The sequence below is a fragment of the Ictidomys tridecemlineatus genome, chromosome 1, assembly GCF_052094955.1.
Source record: "Ictidomys tridecemlineatus isolate mIctTri1 chromosome 1, mIctTri1.hap1, whole genome shotgun sequence".
Lineage (NCBI taxonomy): Eukaryota > Metazoa > Chordata > Mammalia > Rodentia > Sciuridae > Ictidomys > Ictidomys tridecemlineatus.
Window position 1 is genome coordinate 33864380 of NC_135477.1, and position 25461 is coordinate 33889840.

At 35.5% G+C, this 25461-nt stretch overlaps 1 protein-coding gene across 7 annotated transcripts in view; it reads left to right on the top strand.

Annotated features, from left to right (window-relative positions):
- The window catches only part of Cpeb3 (cytoplasmic polyadenylation element binding protein 3), a 181125-nt gene that overhangs the window by 87331 nt on the left and 68333 nt on the right, over nt 1–25461 (top strand). For 5 of the 7 annotated variants that reach the window (XM_078038110.1, XM_078038113.1, XM_078038122.1 and 2 more), the window contains exon 5: nt 14111–14134. The exons of the other annotated variants lie outside the window; for them this stretch is intronic. In XM_078038110.1, the coding sequence (XP_077894236.1) occupies nt 14111–14134 (24 nt within the window). The remainder of the gene's footprint in view (nt 1–14110; nt 14135–25461) is intronic. 7 annotated transcript variants of the gene reach the window in all.

Consider the following 25461-nt stretch of genomic DNA (forward strand, 5'->3'; position numbering starts at 1 on the left):
ATTTTTTTGAATCAAAAGAGGAAATGTGAAAGGGCATTGGTATGAATATTTGTGTTGGGCAGATTCCTGTGTGACTGCAGAGTTTCTTCTTCACTCTCCCTTTAGGCTTTGCTGAGTGTGAACTCCTTGGGGAGAGGTTCAGCTGAGAAGTGGCAGAGAGGGAGCTGACACATGATGCATTTATGCCAGAATGGGAATAGAGCCAGCTTTGCTGGAATTCCGAGTGGAATTTTCCAAAATTTGAAGAATACATTTTTCCCCCTCTCACTATGATTGGATATAAGTAAAAAATTTCTTGGCAGAATAATAAGATAGTGGTGGGATTATTTTTAAATTCTCAGATTGAAAATATTTTCTTTGAGGTCTGGGGTTGTGGCTCAGTGGTAGATCGCTTGACTAACACATGTGAGGCCCTGGGTTCGATCCTCAACACCATGTATAAGTAAATAAAATAAAGATATTGTTCCCACCTACAACTTAATATTATTTAAAAAAAAAAAAAAAAAGAAAATATTTTCTTTGAGATTTTGAAGACAAAATTCAGTGTCATTTCTTTTATCTGAGCAGATTTAGAAGTAAAATTAATATGTAGTGGTTATATGAATACATAGTAACTGGTGGGTAATTAAAAAATGAAAAATACTAATTAAAGGAATGCATAATATCATGTGAGTTTAAAAAGTCAAGTTTGAGCCATGCATAGTGACACTTGTCTATAATACCAGTGACTCTGGAGACTGAAGCAGAAGGATCCCAAGTTCCAAGATAGCCTCAGGAACTTAGGAAATACCTGTCTCAGAATAAAAAAATAAAAAGACTGGGGATGTGGCTCAGTGGTAAAGCACTCCTGTGTTATATCTTCAGCACCAAAAACCAAACCAAACCAAACCAAACAAAAAACCCAGACCCTCAAGTTTCATACCAATGCTGTATATGAATGTAGTAAGGGGCCTAAGACATTGTTGTTTCATTTTGATGTTCTCATTTTACACATAAGGAAAGCTGAGATTCTGTGTATATGAACCAGGAGTGGAAACTTTTGCTTTAGATGCTTAATTGTTAAAAGAGGTTGTATTTTTTTTTCACTGATTTAACTCAAACATGCAAATTCAGTGTCTTTGGGAAAATAGATCTACTGTTATTACTTGTTCTCTTATACATTTTTTTTTTTTTTTTGGCATGAGGTTGGTACTGGGGATTGAACTCAGGGGCACTCAACCACTGAGCCACATCCCCACCCCTATTTTGTATTTTATTTGAAGACAGGGTCTCACTGAGTTGCTTAGCACCTGGCCATTGCTGAGGCTGGCTTTGAACTTGTGATCCTCCTGTCTCAGCCCCCTGAACTGCTAGGATTACAGGCATGCGCCACCACCCCCAGTATATATGTTCTTTTCTTGAAAAATAGAATAGTCAACCTGGACTACATAGCCTGATACTGAACATTGTAAATAAGTGAAATTTGAAACATTCTTGATTGACTTCGTTGGATTTTTGAAAGAAATTCTGTGTGTGTGTGTGTGTGTGTGTGTGTGTGTGTGTGTGTGTGTTATGAGAGAGAGAGAATGTCTCAAGTGACAGGAGTTGGGTTGTCTCAACTCAGTCATAAAGAGGCAGGAAATTAGAAAATAACTTTTCCCTGTGGACTTCCCAGATTGTTTTTTCCACTTATGTAGGCAGTATAACCTGAATTTCCTATTTACAGCACTCACCACACTTGTAATGAATTTTTTTTAAATTTCAGAGTTTAATATTTTGAGTGTTTTAAAGTCCAAGATAGACCTCTAAATATCTCAAAATGCCAATTTTAACTCAGCAAACATCAACATAAAAATATTTTAAGAAATTCATCTTTTTCTCTGATGTTTGTGACTGGAAAAAGAAAACTTGATTTCTTTCAATTGACACAGTGTATGTAATATACATAATAATTGTACATATTTACAGGATACAATATGATGTTTCAGTACATGTATACATTGTGTAATAACTAGGTCAGGATAATTAGTATATTCATCATCTCAAACATTTATCATTCCTTTGTGGTGAAACATTCAAAATCTTCTCATCTAGCTATTTTGAAATGTACAATACTTTATTGTTAAGTTTAGTCGCTTGATTGTGCAATAGAATACCTGCACATGAAAGTAGACAGTCAGCCAAGTAAAGAAACAGTCCACAAAATAGGAGAAAATATCTGTAACCTGTACATCTGACAAGGGGTTACTACCCAGGATATATAAAGGACACAGTTCATAGCAAAAACAAAACAACAACAACAAAACAATTGAAAAAATGCATATTCAGCATTTATCAAAAGAAGACATACAAATGGCCAATATGCATATGCAGAACTGCTCATTGCCAGATACAGTGGCACTTGTACATAATCCCAGTGACTGGGGAGGCTAGACAAGAGGGTCTCCAGTCTAAGGCCTTCCTGGGCAACTTAGTGAGACTCTCAGCAACTTAGCAGGATCCTGTCTCAAAAAGAAAAAAAAAAAGCACAGATGATGTAGTTCACTGGTAAAGCACCCCTGGGTTCAATCCCCAGTACCCCCACCCAACACACACACACACACACACACACACACACACGCACGCACGCACGCACGCACGCACGCACGCACACAAAAGCTCATTATCATTCGTCATCAGGGAATTACAAATCAAAACCACAAGGAGATATCACTTCATTCCATATTGAGTGGCAGTTATCAAAAAGACAAAGGGTAACAAGTACTGGTGAGGATGTAGAGAAAGGGAACTCTTATACACTGTTGGTAGGAACATAAATTAGTATAGCCATATGGCAGATGGTTATGCAGATGCTCAAAAACTTAAAAATAAAACTACCACATGACCCATGACCCAGCAGTTCTACTACTGGTATATATCTGAAGGAAGTGAAATGAGTTTCTCAAAGGGATTTATGTACTCCCATGTTTATTGAAGGCACTGTTCACAATAATTAAAATAACTAGGTTTCTGCAAGTTTTTAAGAATGCTCCATGATTCATTTTTTAAGAATGTTTTTTTAGTTGTCAATGGATTTTTATTTATTTATATGTGGTGCTGAGTATCAAACTCTGTGCCTTATACATGCTAGACAAGTGCTCTACCACTGAGCCACAACCCCAGCCCTCCATGATTCATTTTCTCTACCATTGTGATACTTTGGCAGAAAGTTTGAGAGTGATGTTCTTTTATTTGATCTTTTTTGAAGCTCTCTTTAAAACATGGTAGCTGATCTACATACTGTGGGGTCGGGCTTCAAATTCCTCAATAGGACACCCATAGCGCAAGAATTAACAACTAGAATCAACAAATGGGACTTACTCAAACTAAAAAGTTTTTTCTCAGCAAAAGAAACAATAAGAGAGATAAACAGGGAGTCTACATCCTGGGAACAAATCTTTACTCCACACACTTCAGATAGAGCCCTAATATCCAGAATATACAAAGAACTCAAAAAATTAGACAATAAGATAACAAATAACCCAATCAATAAATGGGCCAAGGACCTGAACAGACACTTCTCAGAGGAGGACATACAATCAATCAATAAGTACATGAAAAAATGCTCACCATCGCTAGCAGTCAGAGAAATGCAAATCAAAACCACCCTAAGATACCATCTCACTCCAGTAAGATTGGCAGCCATCATGAAGTCCAACAACAACAAGTGCTGGAGAGGATGCGGGGAAAAGGGTACACTTGTTCATTGTTGGTGGGACTGCAAATTGGTGCAGCCAATTTGGAAAGCAGTATGGAGATTTCTTGGAAAGCTGGGAATGGAACCATCATTTGACCCAGCTATTCCCCTTCTGGGTCTATTCCCTAAAGACCTAATAAGAGCATGCTACAGGGACACTGCTACATCGATGTTCATAGCAGCACAATTCACAATAGCAAGATTGTGGAACCAACCTAGATGCCCTTCAATAGATGAATGGATTAAAAAAATGTGGCATTTATACACAATGGAGTATTACTCTGCATTAAAAAATGACAAAATCGTAGAATTTGGAGGGAAATGGATGGCATTAGAGCAGATTATGCTAAGTGAAGCTAGTCAATCTTTAAAAAACAAATGCCAAATGACTCCCTTGATATAAGGGGAGTAACCAAGGACAGGGTAGGGACGAAGAGCTGGAGAAGAAGATTAACATTAAACAGGGATGAGAGGTGGGAGGGAAAGGGAGCGAGAAGGGAAAGTGCATGGAAATGGAAGGTGATCCTCAGGGATATACAAAATTACATATAAGAGGAAAGGAGGGGTAAGACAAGATAATACAAGTGGAAGAAATGATTTACAGTAGAGGGGGTAGAGAGAGAAAAGGGGAGGGGAGGGGAGGGGGGATAGTAGAGAATAGGATAGATAGCAGAATACATCATTCACTAGAACGGCAATATGTAAATCAATGGAAGGGTAACTGATGTGATACAACAATCTGTATACGGGGTAAAATTGGGAGTTCATAACCCACTTGAATCAAACTGTGAAATATGATATATTAAGAACTATGTAATGTTTTGAATGACCAACAATAAAAAAATAAAAAATAAATAAAAAAATAAAACTTTAAAAAAAAAAGGTTAAAAGCACAGGAAAACTGATTATATGAGATTTATCATGTAGACAGATCATTAGGGTGAATTTTAGAGTAATGATTAATAGTGTTCTACTTGCTGATTAACAAATGTGGAATTTGCCTATATTTTATTAAATAAATAAACAGGATCTTTGAATTTTAAACTAAATAAATAAATAAATAAATAAAAATAAAACATGGTAGCATCTTCATTTTCTAATTAAGGTAAAACAACTTGCTGATTTAATAGAGCCAGCAAATAACCATCTAAGACTTGGACACACAGATTATTCTGCCTATCAATCCCTTAATCTAGTGTGAGTATTACTATTTTTTCTTCTTCTGTGAAGCGTCTGTTCAGTTCCTTAGTCCATTTTGGATTGGGTTATTTGTTTTTTTGGTGTTAACTTTTTTGAGTTCTTTATATATCCTAGAGACTAATATCTCCCTGATACCAAAATCAGACAGACACATCAAGGAAAGAAAACTTCAGACCAATATCCCTGATGAACATAGGTGCAAAAATTCTCAATAAAATTCTGGCAAATCGCATACAAAAACATATTAAAAAGATTATGCACCACGATCAAGTGGGATTTATTCCAGGGATGCAGGGTTGGTTCAACATATGGAAATCAATAATATATCATATTAATAGACTTAAAAACAAGAATCATATGATCATCCCAATAGATGCAGACAAAGCATTTGTCAAAATACAGCACACCTTCATGTTCAAAATACTAGAAAAACTAGGGATAGTAGGAACATACCTCAACATTGTAAAAGCTATATATGCTAAACCCAAGTTCAGCATCATTCTAAATGGAGAAAAATTGAAAGCATTCCTGCTAAAAACTGGAACAAGACAAGGATATCCTCTTTCACCACTTCTATTCAACATCATCCTTGAAACTTTAGCCAGAGCAATTTGATGAAAGAAAGAAATTAAAAGGATACACATAGGTAAAGAAGAACTGAAACTATCACTGTTTGCTGATGACATGATTCTATATCTAGAAGATCCAAAAAATTCCACCAGAAAACTTCTAGAATTAATAAATGAATTCAGCAAAGTAGCAAGATATAAAATCACCCATAAATCAAATGCATTTCTATTCATCAACAGTGAATCCACTGAAAGATAAATTAGGAAAACTGCTGCATTCACAATAGCCTCAAAAAAAAAAAAAAAAAACCAAACTGGGAATCAATCTAACAAAAGAGGTGAAAGACCTCTACAATGAAAACTGCAGAACACTAAGGAAAGAAATTGAAGGAAACTTCAAAAAGATGGAGAGATCTCCCATACTCCTGGATAGGCACAATTAATATTGTCAAAATGACCATACTACCAAAAGCGTTATACAGATTTAATGCAATTCCTATTAAAATTCCAATGACATTCTTCATAGAAATAGAAAATCATGAAATTTATTTGGAAAAATAAGAGACCCAGAATAGCTAAAGCAATCCTCAGCAAGAAAAGTAAAGCAGGAGGCATCACAATACCAGACCTTAAACTGTACCACAGAACTATAGTAATAAAAACTGCATGGTATTGGCACCAAAATAGACTTCTAGACCAATGGTACAGAATAAGGGACACAGAGACAAACCCACATAAATACAGTTATATCATACTAGACAACAGTGCCAAAAACATTCACTGGAGATCTAACAAATGGTGCTGGCAAAACTGGAAATCCATATGTAGCAAAATGAAATTAAACACCTCTCTCTCTGTTTTCAAAAAATCAACTAAAAGTGGATCAAAGACTTTGGCACTAGAACAGAGACCTGTGCCCAATAGAAGAAAAAATAGGCCCAAATCTTCATGTTGGCCTAGGATCTGACTTCCTTAACCAGACTCCTAAAACACAAGAAGTAAAATCAAGAATCAATAAATGGGATGGATTCAAATTAAAAATCTTTTTTTTTTCAGCAAAGGAAACAATAAAGTAAGGAGAGAGCCTGGGTTTAAATCTTGAATCTATTACCTATTTGCTAAGTGATCTAAGGGCACATTATCTCAGGGCACATTGCCTGTGTCTTTTTTTTTTTTTTTGTAAATGGACACATTAACTTCTTTACAAATGCTAAGATTAAGTATGTAATGTTTTTCACTGTATCACCATATCTGGCAAGAGAGTAATTTAATTGGTTTCGAATGAAAGGTGGTTATATGGAGGATAGGTGAAGGGTGAATGGGAAGGACCAGAATTAGAACTAGTAACCTCTTGAAACATCCAGTGGCCTCCACCTTCTGCTACTGTCTATCTAAGCATGAGGAAACCAAGTAGAAATGCAATACTGTGCATTCTTGTATTCTTTCCTTCCCACAAGGTGTAGTCTGTTTTTATTGTTCCCTAAAATTTTTTCAAGTTCAAGACAAAGGAAAAATCTGGTTTTGAGGGGCCATGTAGGGAGAGAGGGAATGAGTAGCTTCTCCATGCTGCTGGAGCCTTTCCCAGATTCCCAGGTTTTTCCTCCATGAAGGAACTCTTCTTCCCATTTGAAAGGGGTCTTGTTGATGGGGAGGAGTTAAGGAACTTGACTGAGAGGCCCAACATTTGGTTCTGTATAGCCTCCTGAACACACCATCATCCATTTTGCTCACCTACTCTTCTCTTTGTATAATTCCCTACATTGTTTTGGGGTTCATAAATTTCTAATTGGCCAGTATTGGCTGTCCTGACTAGTTAGAAATTGATATTTATATAAAGTTTGAAGATACCTGATGAGATTTTGGATTAGTGGTTCAGAGATGATGGTTTGTTGAAAAAAAACTGCTAGATATTTACATGCATACCTCTGCAACAGGCAGCTACAGACCTGATTTGGACAGATCAGTCAGATAAAACACAAATACTCTGTTATGTGATTAGAATTCTTAGGACTTTCCTTACTCTCTCATTTTTTTTTCTCTTGTAATGATAGTCGTTTTTGGAATCAGATGAGACATATTAAACACAGTACCTGGAGCATAATCAATTATTAGTAGATTATTTTCTGTTTTATCAGCAGCATGCCTCAAGATTGAAGATATTTTACTTTAAAGGATTCCTTGTTCCTTATAAAGTATCTCAGTCTCTATACTTTATATTTCAGTATTATGCTTGTTGATTATTAGTGTTACTTTTTAGGTTTGCAAATGAAATGGTAAGGAGATTTTTCCTAAGAAAAATCACTAAGAAGCAAAGAGAAATGGAAGGGAAAGAAAAATTTAAGTGTCCAAGTAATTTATATGGATGTAGCAGGTAAAAATGTATTACATCCTTGTAAGCATCATTTTTACCTGTTATATTTATGTTGTTTATGGAGAAATTGATCTTCTCAATTATAATTTGCCTAGTTTGAGAATTATTGGGCTAAAATCAAGAATCAAAGAGGAAATGGAAGGAACTTACTTTAAGTAAGGTATTTTCATCAGGCACAGCATTCCAGGTGTTCTGCTTAAGTTTTTAAAACTATTAGGATCTATAATAAAGTGATTGTGTCTGTCTACCTAACCATACCTTTCCTTTTCCTTTCTCCTTCCCCCTCTGTCTTTTCTTTCTCATTTTTTGAATCTCTGTGGTAGGATATGTGTATGATTTTTTTTTTTTTGCTTAGACTTTGGCAAATTCAGATGAATTCATGTAACAGAAGAATGAATTTTGATTTATAAACTAGGTTAGCAGTTTGGCAGTTCCCTAAAAAATTAAACATGCATTTACTATTAGATCCAGCAGGTGCACTGTTTGGTCTTCATACAAAGGAGTTGAAAACACATCCAACTAAAACCTGCACATGGATACTCATAGCAGTTTTATTCATAATTGCCAAATTTGGGCTGGGGATGTAGCTCAGTGGTAGAGCATTTGTCTAGCCCCTGGGTTCAATCCCTAGAACTGACAGAAAATAATTAAATTAAGATAAAAATCTTTTTTTCCTAATTTCCAAATTTTGGAGGCAACCAAGATGTCTTTTAGTAGGTCAATGGAAAAATAAACTATGATTAATCTAGATAACAGAATGTTATTCAGTGCTAAAAAGAAATGAGTTATCAAATACAGAGGAACCTTAAGTGCATATTATTCAGTGAAATAAGCCAATCTGAAAAGGCTCCATACTGTATGATTCCAACTGTATGGCATTCTGGAAAAGGCAAAACTATGGAGACAATATCAGTTGCTGCTAGAAGCTAAGGGATGGGGGGAACATAGAGGACTTTTTCTTTCTTCTTCTTGTGGTATTGGAGGTTGGAATCAGGAGTGTTCTATCTCTGAGCTACCTGCCTCCAGCCATTTTTATTTTATATTTTGAAATAGAGTCTTGCTAACTTGCCCAGGCTATACTTGAACTTCTGATCCTCTTAGCTGGGATTACAGGTATACACCACAGTGCACAGCAACACAGAGGCTATTTAAGATAGTGAAACTTCTCTATATTGTACTATGATGATGGATGCATTTGTTGAAACCCAATTACCAAGAGTGAACCCTAATGTAAAGTATGGATTTTTTGGTATAGATGATTAGAACCCAGGGCCTTGTGCATTCAAGGCAAGCACTCAACCATTGAGCCACATTCCCAACCCTTTTTTTGTGTTTTATTTCAAGACAGGGTCTCACTGAGTTGCTTAGGGCCTTGCTAAATTGCTGAGGCTGGCTTTGAACTTGCAGTCCTCCTGTGGTCAGCATCCCAAACCGCTGGAATTATAGGCATGTACCACTGCACCCAGCCACTGGTCTCTCTTATTTTAAAATAATGCTTATTTCCAAGGGAAAGCACTGCTTTTTGTATCTCCATGTTTCTTTCTTTCTTGTTTATTATCTACGGGAAGAGTTTGATCTAACTGTATTATTTGCAGATGATCTTAAATCTGAGCAACTTTATCAAATTTTAAACCATCATCAGAGTTGGCCTACATTTGAAAGTCTGTTACCTCATGTATCACTCCCTCCCTGGATTGTACACTCAACTAATAGGGTATTTGTTGAGTACCAACTTTGAGTAGACCTTTCTGCAGGTTTATTAGAGGACATAAAAGGAATACAAGATATGAACCTTGCCCCCTATAATTTAATACTATAAAAAAGTGTGGACTCTGGGTCATACTACTTAGCTTCTTATTCCAGATCCCTTACTTCTACCTATATGATTTTGAAAAGATATTTAACCTTTCTCTGTCCCTTTTTCTTAATCTGAAAAAAAGGTTAATAAGAATACTTATAAAGTCGTGTGATGTATTAATGATATTAACATGCATGATTATTGTTCCTGGTATGTAGAAAGCATTACATACCATAAAAGTGATCACTACAGCAATCATAAATAAAATACTCAAATCAGAACCAAGATATCACATAATTAAATTACACAATGAGGGTTGAAAATAAATCTAGGCTGTTCATAAATTGACTGTCTTTTCCATATGCCATCCTGCCTCCTTAAATATCAAAGTCCCAGGCTGTTTACAGTCTTTGTTCAGAAATGAGAAAAGATAAAAACCTGTAAAAATCCTGAACTGTTTAAGGAAATTTGGTTAAAACTTCCAGGTAGGTCTTCCTTTCCCCAATTCAGGGTGTTCCTTCCCATACTCAAGCCTGTCTGCACCTGTTCACTTTGTGTTCTGTATTACACAAAGTGAACAGAATGAATGTTTGGCAGTTGAAGACTTGAGTGAATAGCATTCTCATTTATCCTTTAAGGATGCTAAGATCCAATGAGTCAGTTTGTACCTTAGTATTGCAATCAAATTCTTTTTCATAGATTATTTGGCCAAAAGTCAGAGTTGATGAAAAAACAAACAAAAAAGTGGAAATTGTTTAGAACAGAGATGAGTAATTTTGAACAGAGTATTTTATTTGCTCAGTAGAGATTTTTCAGTGGGTGTCAGGCAGCATGACATCATTGGGGATGGGAGGAAGGGACAAAGAGACAAATGATAGAATGTCAAAATTATTTCTTTTCTTCTTAAGTGTTGTCTATTTTAATTTATTCCTAATATTATAGTTGAAGCAAAGTTTTTCCGGCTCAAGCTAGGAAGCTAACTTGGATTCCAAATAATAAAAAGCATAAAAGTCCCTTAAATTTTTTTGGAATGTACCTCCTTTGTAAATGATGCAAACAGTAATAACTTTGTAAATTCAGAAGAGTTTTTTTTTCCCTGAGGGCTGCATTATGGGAGTAGTCAGGGAAAAAATAGCACTTGAACTGGATGATTGTTTTTAATATGAATAGTAGGAAAGTGAAGAGATTAAAGGGGTGAAGCTGAGGGCAAGTATGATGTCTGAAAAAAAGTAGAAAGTGGTGGAAGATGAGATTGACATAGTAGTATTTCAACCTTGTGGCTGAAAAATCAGATTTTTTTCTTTAGAATTAGTTGTTTTACTGCTTACTATTTTACACTATAAGTTTAATTCCAAATTATCCTCCTTTTTCAGTGTAAGCTAATTTTATGCTTTAAGAAATAGACTAGATGGAATTCTTGTTTATAGAATCCGAGGTTTTAAATTTGTCTTTCTACTCTGAAATTTTTAATTTATTTTTATGCTAGGGATTGAACTCAGGGACTGTTTCCTACTGAGCTAGACTTACACCCCAGCCATTTTTTTTTTTTTTTTTTTTAGTCAGATCTGAAATTCGTATTTCAAAGATGAGCTAGGCAGGACCCATTTCAAAGCTTGATTTGCTATTGATTCAAATGGGCGTTCTCAAACTGCATACAACAGAATGTCAGTCTCCCAAAGATAGGGGACAAACCCAATAGGACAGCTTTGTGGGTCTAATCTATAGATATAAAAATTAACACAAAATTTCTATATTTAGATTTTAACAAGTTCTGTTTAACATCTTTTCTGTGCATTGGGTGTTATTTTGAAGTACTTTATAAAATTTTCATCATTAAAACACTGTGAAGTAGGTATTTACTCCATATTACAAATGGGAAAAAATAAGCTCAAAGTTACCATTTCTATAGAGCTAGGGAAATGGGAAGCCCTACACTAGGGTATGCATCTGAAATACATTACCCCAAATATTTTAATGTACTAAGTCACCTAACACCTGAAAACAAATTTTCATTTTATGATCAGTGAGAATCTTGCCAGGTAAGATAGTGCACACCTGTAATCCCAGCCACTCACAAGACTGAGGCAGGATTGCAAGTTTAAGACCAACCTCAGCAACTTAGCAAGACCCTAAGGACATAATGAGACCCTGCCTCTAAACAAAACAAAAATGGGATGGGGACATGACTCAGTGGTTCAGTGACTCTGGGTTCAATCTTTAATTTTCTTCTAAAAGAAAAAAAAGAAAAAACCTTAGGTAATCAAGATAGTCAAACTGTCAACAAAGACTTCTGTAGATATCTAGTCTAAAGATGATCAACTTTCACTAATAACTCTTATATCAATTTACAAGTTAACTGCTGCCTCCTCAATAAGCATTCCTAAAATAAATGCTATCCCCTCTAAAATACAAATCGTAATGAAATTTAGATTAGTCAGGGAATATCACAGCCATCTTAAATACTTCTTAAGCTAGTTATCTGGAATTCTAAATTTAAGATCCGAGATTTCAGATATAATTCAAAATCTACTTGGGTATTCTACCTTGAACTTAATAAAAAACTAATTTTTTTTGTTAGTTTTTTAAAAAAATCAAATGTTTACATTTTAGAATTTACCATCCTAGCTACATAAAGTTTCCTAAGGCCAGAGCGGGTGGGGGACAAGTTACCTAATAAATGAATATAACTATCAAGCACACAGCATAATCTTTCTTTGAAAGTTCATGAACTTCTTAAAGTGTATTAAATTCCAGATCTGAATTTCAAAATTTAAAACATTTTACCTTACTCTACTGTATCTAAGAACTATTGGGCATAAATTTTTTTAAAGGGAAAACTAATTCAGCGTATTAAGACAAAGACAATAGAAATAATATACATGATTTTATTACAATTTTTTTAGGTGTAGTTGGACACAATGCCTTTATTTTATTTACTTATTTTTTTATGTGGTGCTGAGGATGGAACCCAGGGCCTCGCACATGCTAGGAGAGCACTCTATAACTGAACCACAGCCCCAGCCCCACAATTAAAAAAACAAACAAACAAAAAAACCCCACCAAAATGCAATATCCTAAAAACCCCCAAATTTACTAATTCCTACCTGTTTGCTGTGCTACCATACACAAGAAATTAAAGAAACCATTAAATATTTAGGAACATTCAACACCAGAAGCTTTAAAATATAACTGTATGTAGTAGCCCTTCAAAAAACTACGATCTAAATTTTTAAAAATGTATTTCCTCTACAAAGAATCTTAGCCACTATACAAAAATCTGTACACAGTTTTTATACTGAAGCTAATATTGAGCTGCACTTGAATTCACATTCTTAGCAAAACAGTTGCCTGAACACACACACACACACACACACACACACACACACACACACACTCTACACACATCATTACAGGACAGCCACTAATTCTTCATCCTCTCCTCTTCCTCATCATTCTTCCTCCTCCTCTTCTTCCTCCTCTTCCTCTTCATCTTCTGGTTAGAGTTTTGCTAAGTTGCCCAGGCTGTCCTTGAATTTGAGATTCTTCTGCCTCAGCCTCCTGAGTTGCTGGGATTATAGGTGTGTGCTACCATGTGCTGCTGGAAATCATTTTAGATGACAAGTTCTTTAAGCAATATGTGATACCATAGTCAGCTATGTTAAGCATTGTAACAATGAATTCTGTAGGCCTCCAGTTTTGAAGGCAAAGAAAACCTTCAAAATACTCTATTATGAAGGCCTGAGATAAACCCAGTTCTTTAATTCCTTCCTACTTTTTCAGTTTATATAGATGTACATGGTAATGTTTATAGAGATGTACATGGTAATGTTTTCTCCCGTTTGTGATATGTATGGAAATTAATGGAGAAAATAGGAGAAACTTCACTGAAAATTTTGCAGAAGCACATTCTATACAGCAAGAGCCAATTGTATTTAAATTTCCAATGTATTTTCCAGAGGCATCTATGAAGTGTGTGTGTGGGTGTGTGTGTGTGTGTGGGTGTGTGTGTGGTAAGAGATTCAGAAAGACTACCATATGCCACAATTTTTAGTTATTTAGAATGCATTTTTTTTCTTTGAGTCATGTCTGTTGGAAATATAAAGTGCATATGAATATTTACAAATCAATATTTAAAAAAGAAACTCTTATCTATATCTGATATAGATAATAAGCCCCAATATAAATCCTTATAAGACATATGAAACTTGAAAACCCATTGTTTCTGTTCCAGTGGCTGCTATTTCCAGTTGAATTTCTCTTTAATATTGTGATATATCTTGTCTTACATAAAAGTTTTTTTTAAATATAGTATGTTTATACTCAAGTTGAAAAGTATCTCCAGATTAATAATTCCAAAAATTCTTAAAAGAGGTTTGTGCAGATATATATATTTTTTAATTTCTAAATTCACCATTTTGATACAAATACCCATGGTTTTCTTCTGTGTTTACATGCAGCCAGGAGCTATGGGCGGAGACGAGGTAAAAAAATTTTTTTAATGAGATCTTTTGCTTGCCAAATTGTGAGTAAATATGAGTGTGTGTGTATTTAATCCCTGTGTGTATAAAACAAAAATTGTTATATGGTGTGATGTTTTAACTTAATTATTTTAGCAAAGTAATTAATTTATTACTTTCATTACAATGACTTTTATTGTTTGTTGGTAATTTGTTCTTTTAAGCCTAATAAAGGTATGGAGAAGATTTTTTCTACCTGGAAATTTTGTTTTCTGGCTTATTGTGAATAAATGTGAGGAAATAAAAGGCCAAGCATATGTATTTTTTTGCCTTGTATTCACTATGTTCTGTTCCTTTTTTGAGTTGGGGGTACACTGGATTGAACCCAGGGTTGCTTTACCACTCACCTACATCTTCAGTACTTTGTATATTTTGAGATAGGATCTTGTTAAGTTGCTGAGGGTTTCGCTAATTTGTCCAGGCTGGCTTCAAATGTACAGTTCTCCTGCCTCATCCTCAGTTGCTGAAATTATAGGCATGTGCCACTATGCCTGACTCAATTTGTTTCTATTTTCAAACTACTTAATACTAGTTAAAAGACAGAGGGTAGGTTTTAGAAGGTGTTTTTTGATCTCAGGTTGACTGGTGATTTATTTATTAACTTATTTATTTATTTTGCCACATCCAAGAGCAAATTTACCCCAAAGCTTAAATTTTAGGGGCTCTTATCGGCAGGGGTGAGTGCCTTTCAAAGTCTTTACCTATAATGTTGTGTTATTTTACTTAAAGAGGTGTATCAAAATGGGCTTAAGTCCCTATAAAACCTGTGTTCTTTCCTGGTAATTTCTGAATGAAGCAATTTAACTTCGATTTGTGTAATGCTGTAGCCTTTCTAAAGCATTTCCATATCTGTATTTTTTTTCAAGTAAGTTTAGAAAGTAGCTAGAGAAAGCTTAGTGTAGTGGAAAGAATATACGAGAACATCAGGCCAAACATCTACGTTGTAATCACTGCCTTATCACTTAGATCTGGTGTCTTCATCAGTAAATTATGAAGTAATAAAACAAATCTTGTCCAACTTCAGAATATCAATGAAGTTCGGGTTTTTAAAAAAGGACAAGAAAATAAATCAAAAACATTTCATAAATGTAAGATGCTTTGGCGCTCATTTGCAGAAGCTGGGGAAGTAATTTACTTGCTGTGTGACCTCAAGTTAAAACACAGAGCCAAGATTGAAATTTGTGTTTTGATTCCTTATTTGCTAAATGTTTACCATTTATCAGGCTGTCTCTGACTTCATAGTTGTCTCAAAGAAAAGATAATGATGTTAAATTTATAGTATTGTATTCCATGGTAAATATTTGTTGAATGTATGTTAGAACCATCTAATTGCTTTGCTTTTCAACATCATCATGTGGAAAAATATTTCTACTTTTTGTTATTTCTCAACTGTAGAAATTAATAACATTAAATTTTTTGCTTTTCTTATTTTTAAATTTTAAAAGTTAAAGCTAGAGATATTATTAAAATCATTCTGTACTATGCTTTTTTATGCTAGAAAAATGATCACTGTTAAGAAGGAATAGGAAATGGACCATTTCACTTGGAAAATAAACAGGGACTGGCCTCTCCTCTTCTCACATATTAATCAGTCACCAGATCTTGTTAAGATTTCACCTCTAGTTTCTCCAGCCTTGTGCTTCTCTTTTCTCCTGCTTTTGTTTCTGCTTTTCCATTTCTAGTGCCTAATCTGTTTTGTCCATATCACCCATATTCTTCCTCATTCAGGGTTCCCATGATCTGGTCCCTCCCTGTTTCATTATCTCTCATTTTTACCTCCTTCTCCTCCCCCTGACTAGTCCATGTTTTCTTACTTTCTGGCATACTCTCATCTACTTGTATAACCTATTATTTCACTAGTTTAAGCCCAATTCAGGACTTATGCTTTCTAGGAAACTTTGCCAGTGGCCTTGAGGACAGTTTTTTCTCTCTTTCTGTTGCTTTGCACTTTTCTTTTCTATGCCCTGACTGTTCAACTGGAGATAAATTCTTTGATAGACAGTTGTCTCTTATGCCTAGCACTATGCCCTATGTATATTAGCCTATATTAAATGCTCATTCATTAGAATTATTTTGAAATAACAAACACCCTTACATCTATGTAGAACTGAGTTTGGCATCATATTTTTAGTTTTAAATTATATATTTTATTTATTTATTTAGTAGTACTGGGGATTGAACCCAGGGCCTCATGAATGCTAGACAGGTGCTCTATCACTGAGTTATATCCTCAGCCCAGTATCATAAGTTTTTAAAAATTATTTTATTAGCTGGATGCAGTGGCATTCCTTGTAGTTCCATCTACTCCAGAGGCTGAGGCAGGAGGCTCCCTTGAGCCTAGGATTTGGGGCTAGTCTTGGCTACATAGCAAGACCCCTTCTCTAAAACACAATAATAATTTTCTTATTTTTGTAAATAATAGCACATTATATTATAGACATAAAGAGTATAAAATCAGGGCTGGGATATAGCTCAGTTGGTAGAATGCTTGCTTCACATGTACAGAGCCCTGGGTTTGATCCCCAGCAACACATACACACACACAAAGTATAAAATTGTGTAGTTTCCAAGCTCCTGAAAACAATTACTTTTGTTTTGTTTTGTTTTTTGGTTCCAGGGATTGAACCTAGAGGCACTTAACCACTGAGCCACATTTGCAGCCCTTTTTATTTTTTATTTTGAGATCCCATCTCAAAATAAATTCCCGAGCCACTGGGTATTCTTTTTTCTGTATTACCTTCTCCACATGTATTTGTAAAGTTTAATTGATTTCAAATGTCATATTTTTATTTTCACAAAACACTATACTATGTATATCAATGATGTGATGTCTGCTTTCTATAAGTCTGAAATTTGATAGTTATAGATCAGCCAGGGAATGGAGACAGAAAGAAAGGAGGAGGGGGAAACATTGAAAGACTGAATTTTGAAAGTGAGAATGTTTGTTTCATGCTTAATAAACCCCCAAATCTAAAAAAGAAGAAGAGTCATGTTCCTTAAATATAATGATGTAGCCACTTGGGATGGAGCACATACACCTCATCTCTAACATTCCCATTCCCTAAGATATACTCATGTGGACTCTGCATAGTGTAATTTTGATGAACTGACAGGCTTCCTCATGCTCATTTATTCAGGTGATCAGGATTAAAATGACGTTTGATCTTTCTTCCAATTACCTTTTTTGTTTTGTTTAGTTTCGTAACAGGGATTGAATCTAGGGGCATTTAACCACTGAGCTACATCCCAAGCTCTTATTATTTTTTATTTTGAAGCAGGGTTTCACTAAGTTGCTAAGAGCCTTGCTAAATTGCTGAGGCTGGCCTTGAACTTGCTATCCTCCTGTCTCAGCCTTCTGAGTATTTGGGATTACAGGCATGCACCACTATTCCCAGCTTCTTCCAATTAATATTTAGACTTGCACTAAAAATGTATAAAAAATAAACTTGCTGATGTGTTACTTCATTCTACCTATGATTAAGACTAGAACTCATATTCTATGTGTTACACATGCTTATAAATCTTTTAGGAATAGAAAGTAATGAAAATATATGTGAAAGTTTTGAGTTCTATCAGCAAGAATTAGGCCATTGGAATCTTACACCTTACTTGATAAACCTGGAAAAAGTTTCCTGAAATAGGTAGAATTTCACGAACTATTTGGATGATGGAAGAGGAATGTGAAGCAAGCATTCTAGTTTGTTATTCAACTGAGAAGAAAGCTTTAGAGGTGGGATTGGCATGACCAGATGCTTGGAGCATATGTCCCTGAGTGTGTGCATGGGGCCAGCTGGAGAGGACAAGTTGGCAGTGAGAATGGTCTATGCTTCCTTGATGAATGGTTTTTGAAACAAAAGATGAGACTCTTGGACATAGACATTGAAGGCTTTTGAAATAGAGTTTCATGATATGAGTAGTGACTGCAGGAAACTTGGGCATCAGCTAAAGACTTGGATGAAAGTGTTGAGGGTGCACACCAAATACTTGTAGTAATATAGGTAAAATAGTAGTAGAGAAGGAGAAGAATAGATGTGAAAGTTAATATCAGCTTTATGTATTTATTTAGTTTTCTCATTGATATCCATTTTTATTTTGTTCCAGAAGATAATTCCTTTTTGTTGCACCAACGAATCTCAGCATTTTCTTTTAGAAATATTCTTTCTTTAACAAGCTTTAATATGTGTTCTCATATACGATTGTAATCCATATTTGAAACAAGTCTTTTGAGTAGTGTCATCCAAGATCTTTGTGTACACATTTAATATATGTTGTATTTTTCATTCACATGGTATGAGATTTTTTATTGTTGTTATTTCTATATGACTCTTGTCTGTATGTGTGTGAACTGAACATGTTGGCTGTGCCAGTGATTTTTTTCTTTTTTCTATTTTGGTGCTGAGGACTGAATCCATGGCTTCATGCATGCTAAGTGTGTACCTGCCCTATACCAGTGCTCCTGATATTGAATGGGATTTCCTAGTTATAGAGCAATAAGGAAAATATAATTTTTTTGAAATACTGGAGTACACATGCTAAGCAAGTACCTTATCCCTGAACTACATCGCTAGCCCTAAAAGATCCTTTGAAACAATGTACATCAGCAAATATAAAGAGTTCTTGTTACAAATGTGCTTTTGCATATACTTAGTTCATGAAAATCTACTGATATTAATTAATGACTTAATTGATAATTAAAGTTCTAAAGTACAATAAAACAAACTTGTATACTGAGTTGAGGTCAAGTCTTTCTGTCAAAAGTCTGCTCAAGGGAGGAATGATCAGTTATTCTGAAGAGATCATGGTACAAATATGCCATCCTACAAATTCAAACCACTTATTTGAGCTTGTTTATTTAAAGATATGGCTAGTTCTGGAGTAAAACATGGACATAATTTGAAGAGCTTCCTGATTGTTCATGACTGTAATATCTTAAAATGGTACTGCTCATCCTAGTAATAGGAAGCTTTGAGCACAGAAGATAGTGAGGGGAATAAGATCACTAGTTTTTCACTTTTGTGGGAGGAGCCAAAAGAAAGTATGAAGGGGGAGTTCTAGACCTTCCACCCAAAGTCCATTCATGAAGTGTTTGCTTGCCTACACTGTAATCTCTAAACATTGTCTCTGACCTTTTTCAGTGTTCACTCTAGTAAAAGAAAGAATCAATCCAAATAAATGAAACAAGTATTTTTATTCTTAAAAGTTGTGATAAGTACCAGGCAAGAAAGAGTGGAGGAATTCCTTTAAGGAAGGAAAGTTACCTCTGAAGAGGTGATACTTATACTGAAACTCAAAGGATAGAGAGACATGTGTCTTAAATTTATTTTTATTATGGAAAATTTCAAACATACACAAACAGAATAGTTTAATGAACCCTGTTGTACCCATCACTTGGCTTCAATGATTATCACTATTTTTGCCCATTTTTCTTTCACCTATTTGCTCTTCCTTTTTTCCCTGGAATGTTTAAAGGAAATTCCAGGCATTATAATATGGTTATTTTAAAAGGGAAAGATTGAAGGAACTGCATGTGTTAAAGGATTGAGGGAAGGTTGTGATACATGCTGCAACATAGTTAAACCTTGAAAAGTTTATGCTAAATCATAAAAGGTTACAAATCATGTGATTCCTTTTATGTGAAATGTCTAGAATAGAAAAACTATAGAGACAAAAAGGAGATTATTGGTTGCCTAGATGTTGGGGGAAGATGGAGAGTGACTGCTGGTGGTTTCAATTGTGAATTGTATGACACGTGAATTATATTTCACTAAGACTTTCTTTTTAAAGGCTTGAGGCAAGAAAGGGTTTCCTTTAGAATGACCGAATCTTGGTGGATGAGGGAGGAGGGTGTCTTAAGATGAGTTTGGAGGAAGGAAGGGAATTTGATCTTGCTGGACTTTAGCTTCTGGTAAGGATTTTGAGCTTGGTCCAAGTACAAGAGGAAATCTTTAAAGCAGGATCAAGTGATTGGATTTATGTTTTTGAAACAGCAGTCTGATTGCTGCTTGGAGTGGAGTGGGAAGAAAAATGGGTTACCCATTTAGAACATGATGTCAGTAGTCTAGGCAAGAGAGAATGGTAGTTAGCATAGAGTGATGGCAGTGTGATTGGAAAGAAGTAAACAAAATAAATATTCTGAAGAATAGAATCAACAGTGGTACTTAACAGATGACATCATTTTGATGAATGTGACAAGTAAGAAGAAAACTAAAAAATTGAGGTTCTGACTTGAGCAATTTTAGACAAATATGATGCCACATATTGAAACTGGACTGGGAAAGAATAGGTTGAGGGAAGATGTCAAGAGTTTACTTGTAAATACATTAGATTTGTGGTGCATACTATATACATTTTAATACAAGATAAGATCTAGTTTTTATTCTTTTGTGTGGTACTGGATATTTAACCCAAGGGAGTTCTATCACTGAGCTACACCCTAAGGAACCCCCCTTTTTGAGATGGTGTTTCCCAGGCTGGCCTCTAATTTTTTTTTTAATATTCATTTTTTACTTGTAGTTGGACACAATACCTTTTTTATTTATTTATTTTTAATGTGGTGCTGAGGATCAAACCCAAGGTCTCACATGTGCAAGGCAAGTGCTGTACTTCTGAGCCATAACCCCAGCCCTGGTCTCCAATTTTCAATCCTCCTGCTTCAGCCACCCATGTTGCTGGAATTACAGGCATTTACCACCATGCCTGGCTAAGACCTATTTTTGTTATGTAAGATTTCTGTGTGATACAGGGGATTCTGCTGTCTTCAGAGATTTAAAAGCCTTTCATCTAGTTCAATTGTGTCATTATGCAAATGCAGATAAATTGACTGTCTTGTCCAGAGTCACAGACTAGAGCTAGGCTGAAACCTGTTTTTACTTTCAGGAAGATTTTGTTTTGATTTTTTTCTTTGTGTGTTTTGTTTGTTTTGAGGGAGTCATAATCTCATAATCCATTTTTCTTAAACCAAAGTAACTGATTTCTGAACTACTTGCTAGGCTAAGATGAAAATGGTCAGACTTAGAATGGAAGGGTTAGGCCAGAAGTGCCTTGGAGCTGCTGGAGTCGTAGCAGGAGCTCAGAGGTGCAGTTGAGCATATTTGGCAGCACAGCATTTATTTTCCCATGATTTGCTATAGGCAAGGGAGACTCTTAGGGAAGAATTGTCTTGGACAAGGCTTTCTTTAACTAGTGCTTTGTAGGTCTTCTATGCAACACTTTTCTTCCAAAGCTCTATTAGTTTTAAGTCACCACCACATTCAAAGAACATTTGTCCAGAGGCTGAGGTTGTGGATCAGTGGTAGAGCTCTTGCCCCGGCATGAGCTGAGAACCTGGGTTTGTTGCCCAGTAACAGGGGGGAAAAAAGAAAACATTGGTCATTATCTTTGATTGTTAGTCCAACTTCTGGATAAAAGATTACATTCTGGGTAGCAAGTGAGAATAGATATTAGAGAAACAGATCATTTGTGGAAAGCTCAGTGACCAAGTCACAGCATTTGAGAAGTCTTTTTCCTCCTTCTGTTGAATATAAATATTTTCTGTGGCAATATCTTGAGGTTCTAAAGCAAACTTATATACTCTGCACATAAGAATATAATTTGGAGGGTAAATAATGTGGCTTGTTTAAAACATTTTGGTCTTGGGGAATGTTTCTTTTAAAGAAAAGAAATATGCCAGAAAAGCACTAGTTAGTACTTTAGGGGCATAATTTAGGTGTAACCTCTTAACGTTTCAGTTACTAGTAACACTTATCTGGGAATGAATTTTAGCAGTCTTCCAAGGGATGATTTATCTTGAGGATGGCTTTTGTGCCAACCAAATGAATGTGTGAACACCAGCTTCACAAGGTTCACTGGACAACTCAGAATACCAATGTGTTAATTTATTGTGGAGATTGATTTATATAGAAGCAAAATTTGTCACTAGTTCAAAAGTAACCCTTTTATACTAGCAAAGTGCCAGATTTATTCACAGAATAGCCTCTCAGAAGCTTATAATTAGAGCAGAGAGAAATAGATGGTTTTTAGGCTATGGAAATATCAGATGAACTAGTATTCTGTTTTGCAAAGGAATCATCCTACCCACTATAGTAAAGTTCTGCTATCTCCTATTTGTTTGTACTATCAATTCGTGATCTACAGTTGTGTTGTTGTTGTCATATTTAGAAAAAAAATATTTTTTATGGTTCCGGGGCCTCTTACATGCTATGCAAGTATTCTACCACTCAGCTATAATATCCTCTAGCTCTCATTTCTATATTTTAATGCTTTCTGTAGGCTTTAACTTTTTATTCCACTAGCACTTCAGGCAGTCATGTTATAGTAAGGTTGATTATGTTATACGTTTTACATTCTAATTGTGAGAATATGCTTTCCTTAACTTAAATGAACTTGGATGTTGAGAAAGATCCCATATACTTCATATAATATCTCATTCAGTGACTGCCCTGTTGCAGACAGTTGGATATTAATCCATTCAATTGGTTCTTAAAATTGAGCATTAAGAATCTTTGGGGAAATTTGTGAAAATGCAGATTTTCAAGTCTCATATCCACAGATTCAGTTTAGTAGATTCGGGGGTTGGGCTCTGAGACCTATATTCTTTGTTCCTATTCACAGAGAAACATCATTTATATGTTAATTATTATCAGTTTCATTTGCAAGGGCAACTTTATTGCTAAGGTTTGTAGTACTCTAAATACTAAAAATAAGACTGAGGTTTATAAAATCTTGGGAAGTGTCTTAACTACCCATAACCAGTTTTACAACTACAGTTTTACAACTCTTGCTTTTACTTTCTTTGCCAAAATACTCTGGGGAAGCTGTGGTTTGTTGGTCATGAGAAAGGTTTTCTTTGTTCAAGAATGTCTTGAACATCTGCTGCTGTTCCTTCACTATTCTCGTTCAAGACTTCCTCATTTCTCATGGATGGTCAGTCACAGATTTCTGCAGAATCCATCCCTCTGCACCCGCCCCCCGCTTCCCTGTGTTGGAGAGGGGTTCCAAATTACCAATGAAGGTGACAGAATCTTTGTAGGATTTGGGATTTAACCTGTCAGAGGTATCTCAGAGAAATTATTTTGGCAGGACAGAAGATGGACTCAGTGGGAATATCATAGTTCCCAGGGAGTGAGTGTTAATCAAAAAAGGCTGATATTTCAGCTAGAAATATTGAATTTGAAAGCGGGAAAATTGCCTATTGCTTTTGTAATACAAAGTATAGAGCATAATGCTTGAACAAGTAAAAGTGATAGGAAAGGTCTGTTTTCTAGGACATGGTCACATCTCTTTCATTCTCACGCCCCTCTATTATTTTGAGCATATACTTGTTGTGGCGTGTTTTTACACAGTGTTGTCCTTCCTTGATTGCCATCTTCTTCTAAATTGGTCCCTATCTTAATGGAGCTTATAGTTTAATGGGGTTGGGAAAAGAGATACTCAATAAAAATCACACAATATAGAATGGCATTTGGGGAAGTATTAGGAAGCCGTATTATAGGATGCTACGCATGGATAGAAGACAGTATCTAATCTAATCTAAAGACTCTGAAAAGTTCCACCTGAGAAACTGACTTTTCAGCGGAGACCTGAAGAATTAGTGGGAATTAACTAGGAAGCTGGGTATTTGAGAAAGGAGTTTTTGTTTAGAGGCTAGAGAGAACACCTTGTCCTTAGCACCTGTGGTAAGGAAGAACAGTCAGGAAATACAAAGGAGGTCTGTGTGACTGGAGGCTAGTGAGTGAGAGGGAGAGGCATCAACTGTAGTGCAAAAGAGGTAAGCAGAGACCTTGCCCTTCACGGTGAAGTTTTTGTCCTTTATCCAAAAAGCACTGAGGAGTCATTTGACAGCTTTTGAAGATGTGAGTATGGAGTGTAATTACATGATCCAATTAATGTTTGAAAATGGTGACTTTGGCTGTTTTGTGGTGAAAACATTGTGGGGTACAAGGGAGAAATTAATGGAGTGACAAGGCTGTGTGTGTATGTACCTTAGACTGGGAGTCCAGGACAGCGATGATGTTGATCTGCCATTAGTACTGGGGATGGAAAGGACCTAAAGGAAGATTTCTTTTGGAGCTTTATTGAAAAATGGGTTTGACATTTTTAACATTTGGAATATGAGAGGGGCCAGAAGGTTGGGGAGAGAGAGGGAGAGGTGTGTCAAGAATAATTCCTAGACTTCTCTTTTGAGTCAGGGTTGGGTAATAGTTTTATTGAAGTTTTAGGGGATGCTCAAGAGGAGTAAGTTTGGAGGGAAAGATTGAGACCTCTTTTAAAGGTCCTTTCTCTGTAGATTATTTTTCTTTACCTCAGAATTTCCTACCCCCATAAGATTCTGCTGAGAATTGCCCTCCTGTGAAATCACTCTGCTGGTCTTCCCCCCTCATCTTCAGGAGAGCAGTAAATTGTGCTCTAGTATTACGTGACCTCTCTTCATATTTCTCTCTATTTTATAATTATTCTGTACTTGACTATTTCCCTCAGCAGACTGTTACTCCTTTGGCAGGGAAGTATCTCATTTGGGGCTCTTGGAACATGTATCAATATTTCCTCAAGTGTTTTCCATTGAGTTTTGTATTTATGGACTTCCTTTATCTTAAATTCGTGTAATGCTGGAGAAGTTTAATGTTTCTTTACTGCAGAACTGTTCAAAGCCTTTTATTTTCTAATGTGAGTTGGAAACTCTGGGAAGGGAATAAAGTATGCAGTATTTTCCTAAATTATTTAGTACCTCCTCCTGACCCAGTTTGGTCTTATGATCATCTCATGTCACTAGTGTGGAGAATAAAAGGTGGGAATACAAACATTCTGTAGGAAATGCTGACCTGGACATGAATTTGATACTAAGTCTGTCTCTTTGTAGCTAAACTGGGAAGAGCTGAACAAAAAAATTCTATAGGTACCCCCACATTTGGCCCTTTTATTTATTAACTCATAACATGAAAACAGTGCCTTTCTTGCACCACTTGGGTTGTTCATAAAGTAAACACAGTTATATTAGCAACTCTTTTTTTTTTTTTTTGTAAAAGAAATGTTTAGTATTTTTCTCAGGTTGTTAATATTCTGTTTCATAGCGAGTTGTCTGTTGTGGTACAAAACCTAGGTTTCAGGGAGATATAGACAGGATACACTAAATGTGGAAGAGATTTTTTTTCTTGTTTTTTGAAAAATATGAATTTATTTTAGAAGGACATTTTTCTTTTCTTTTTTTCAAAGGTTAGAGTTCTCAAGATAGTTCATTCCATTTGAACCTAATGGAAAGTTTCACCAGGAGCTGACAGATTCAAACAGGAAATGTA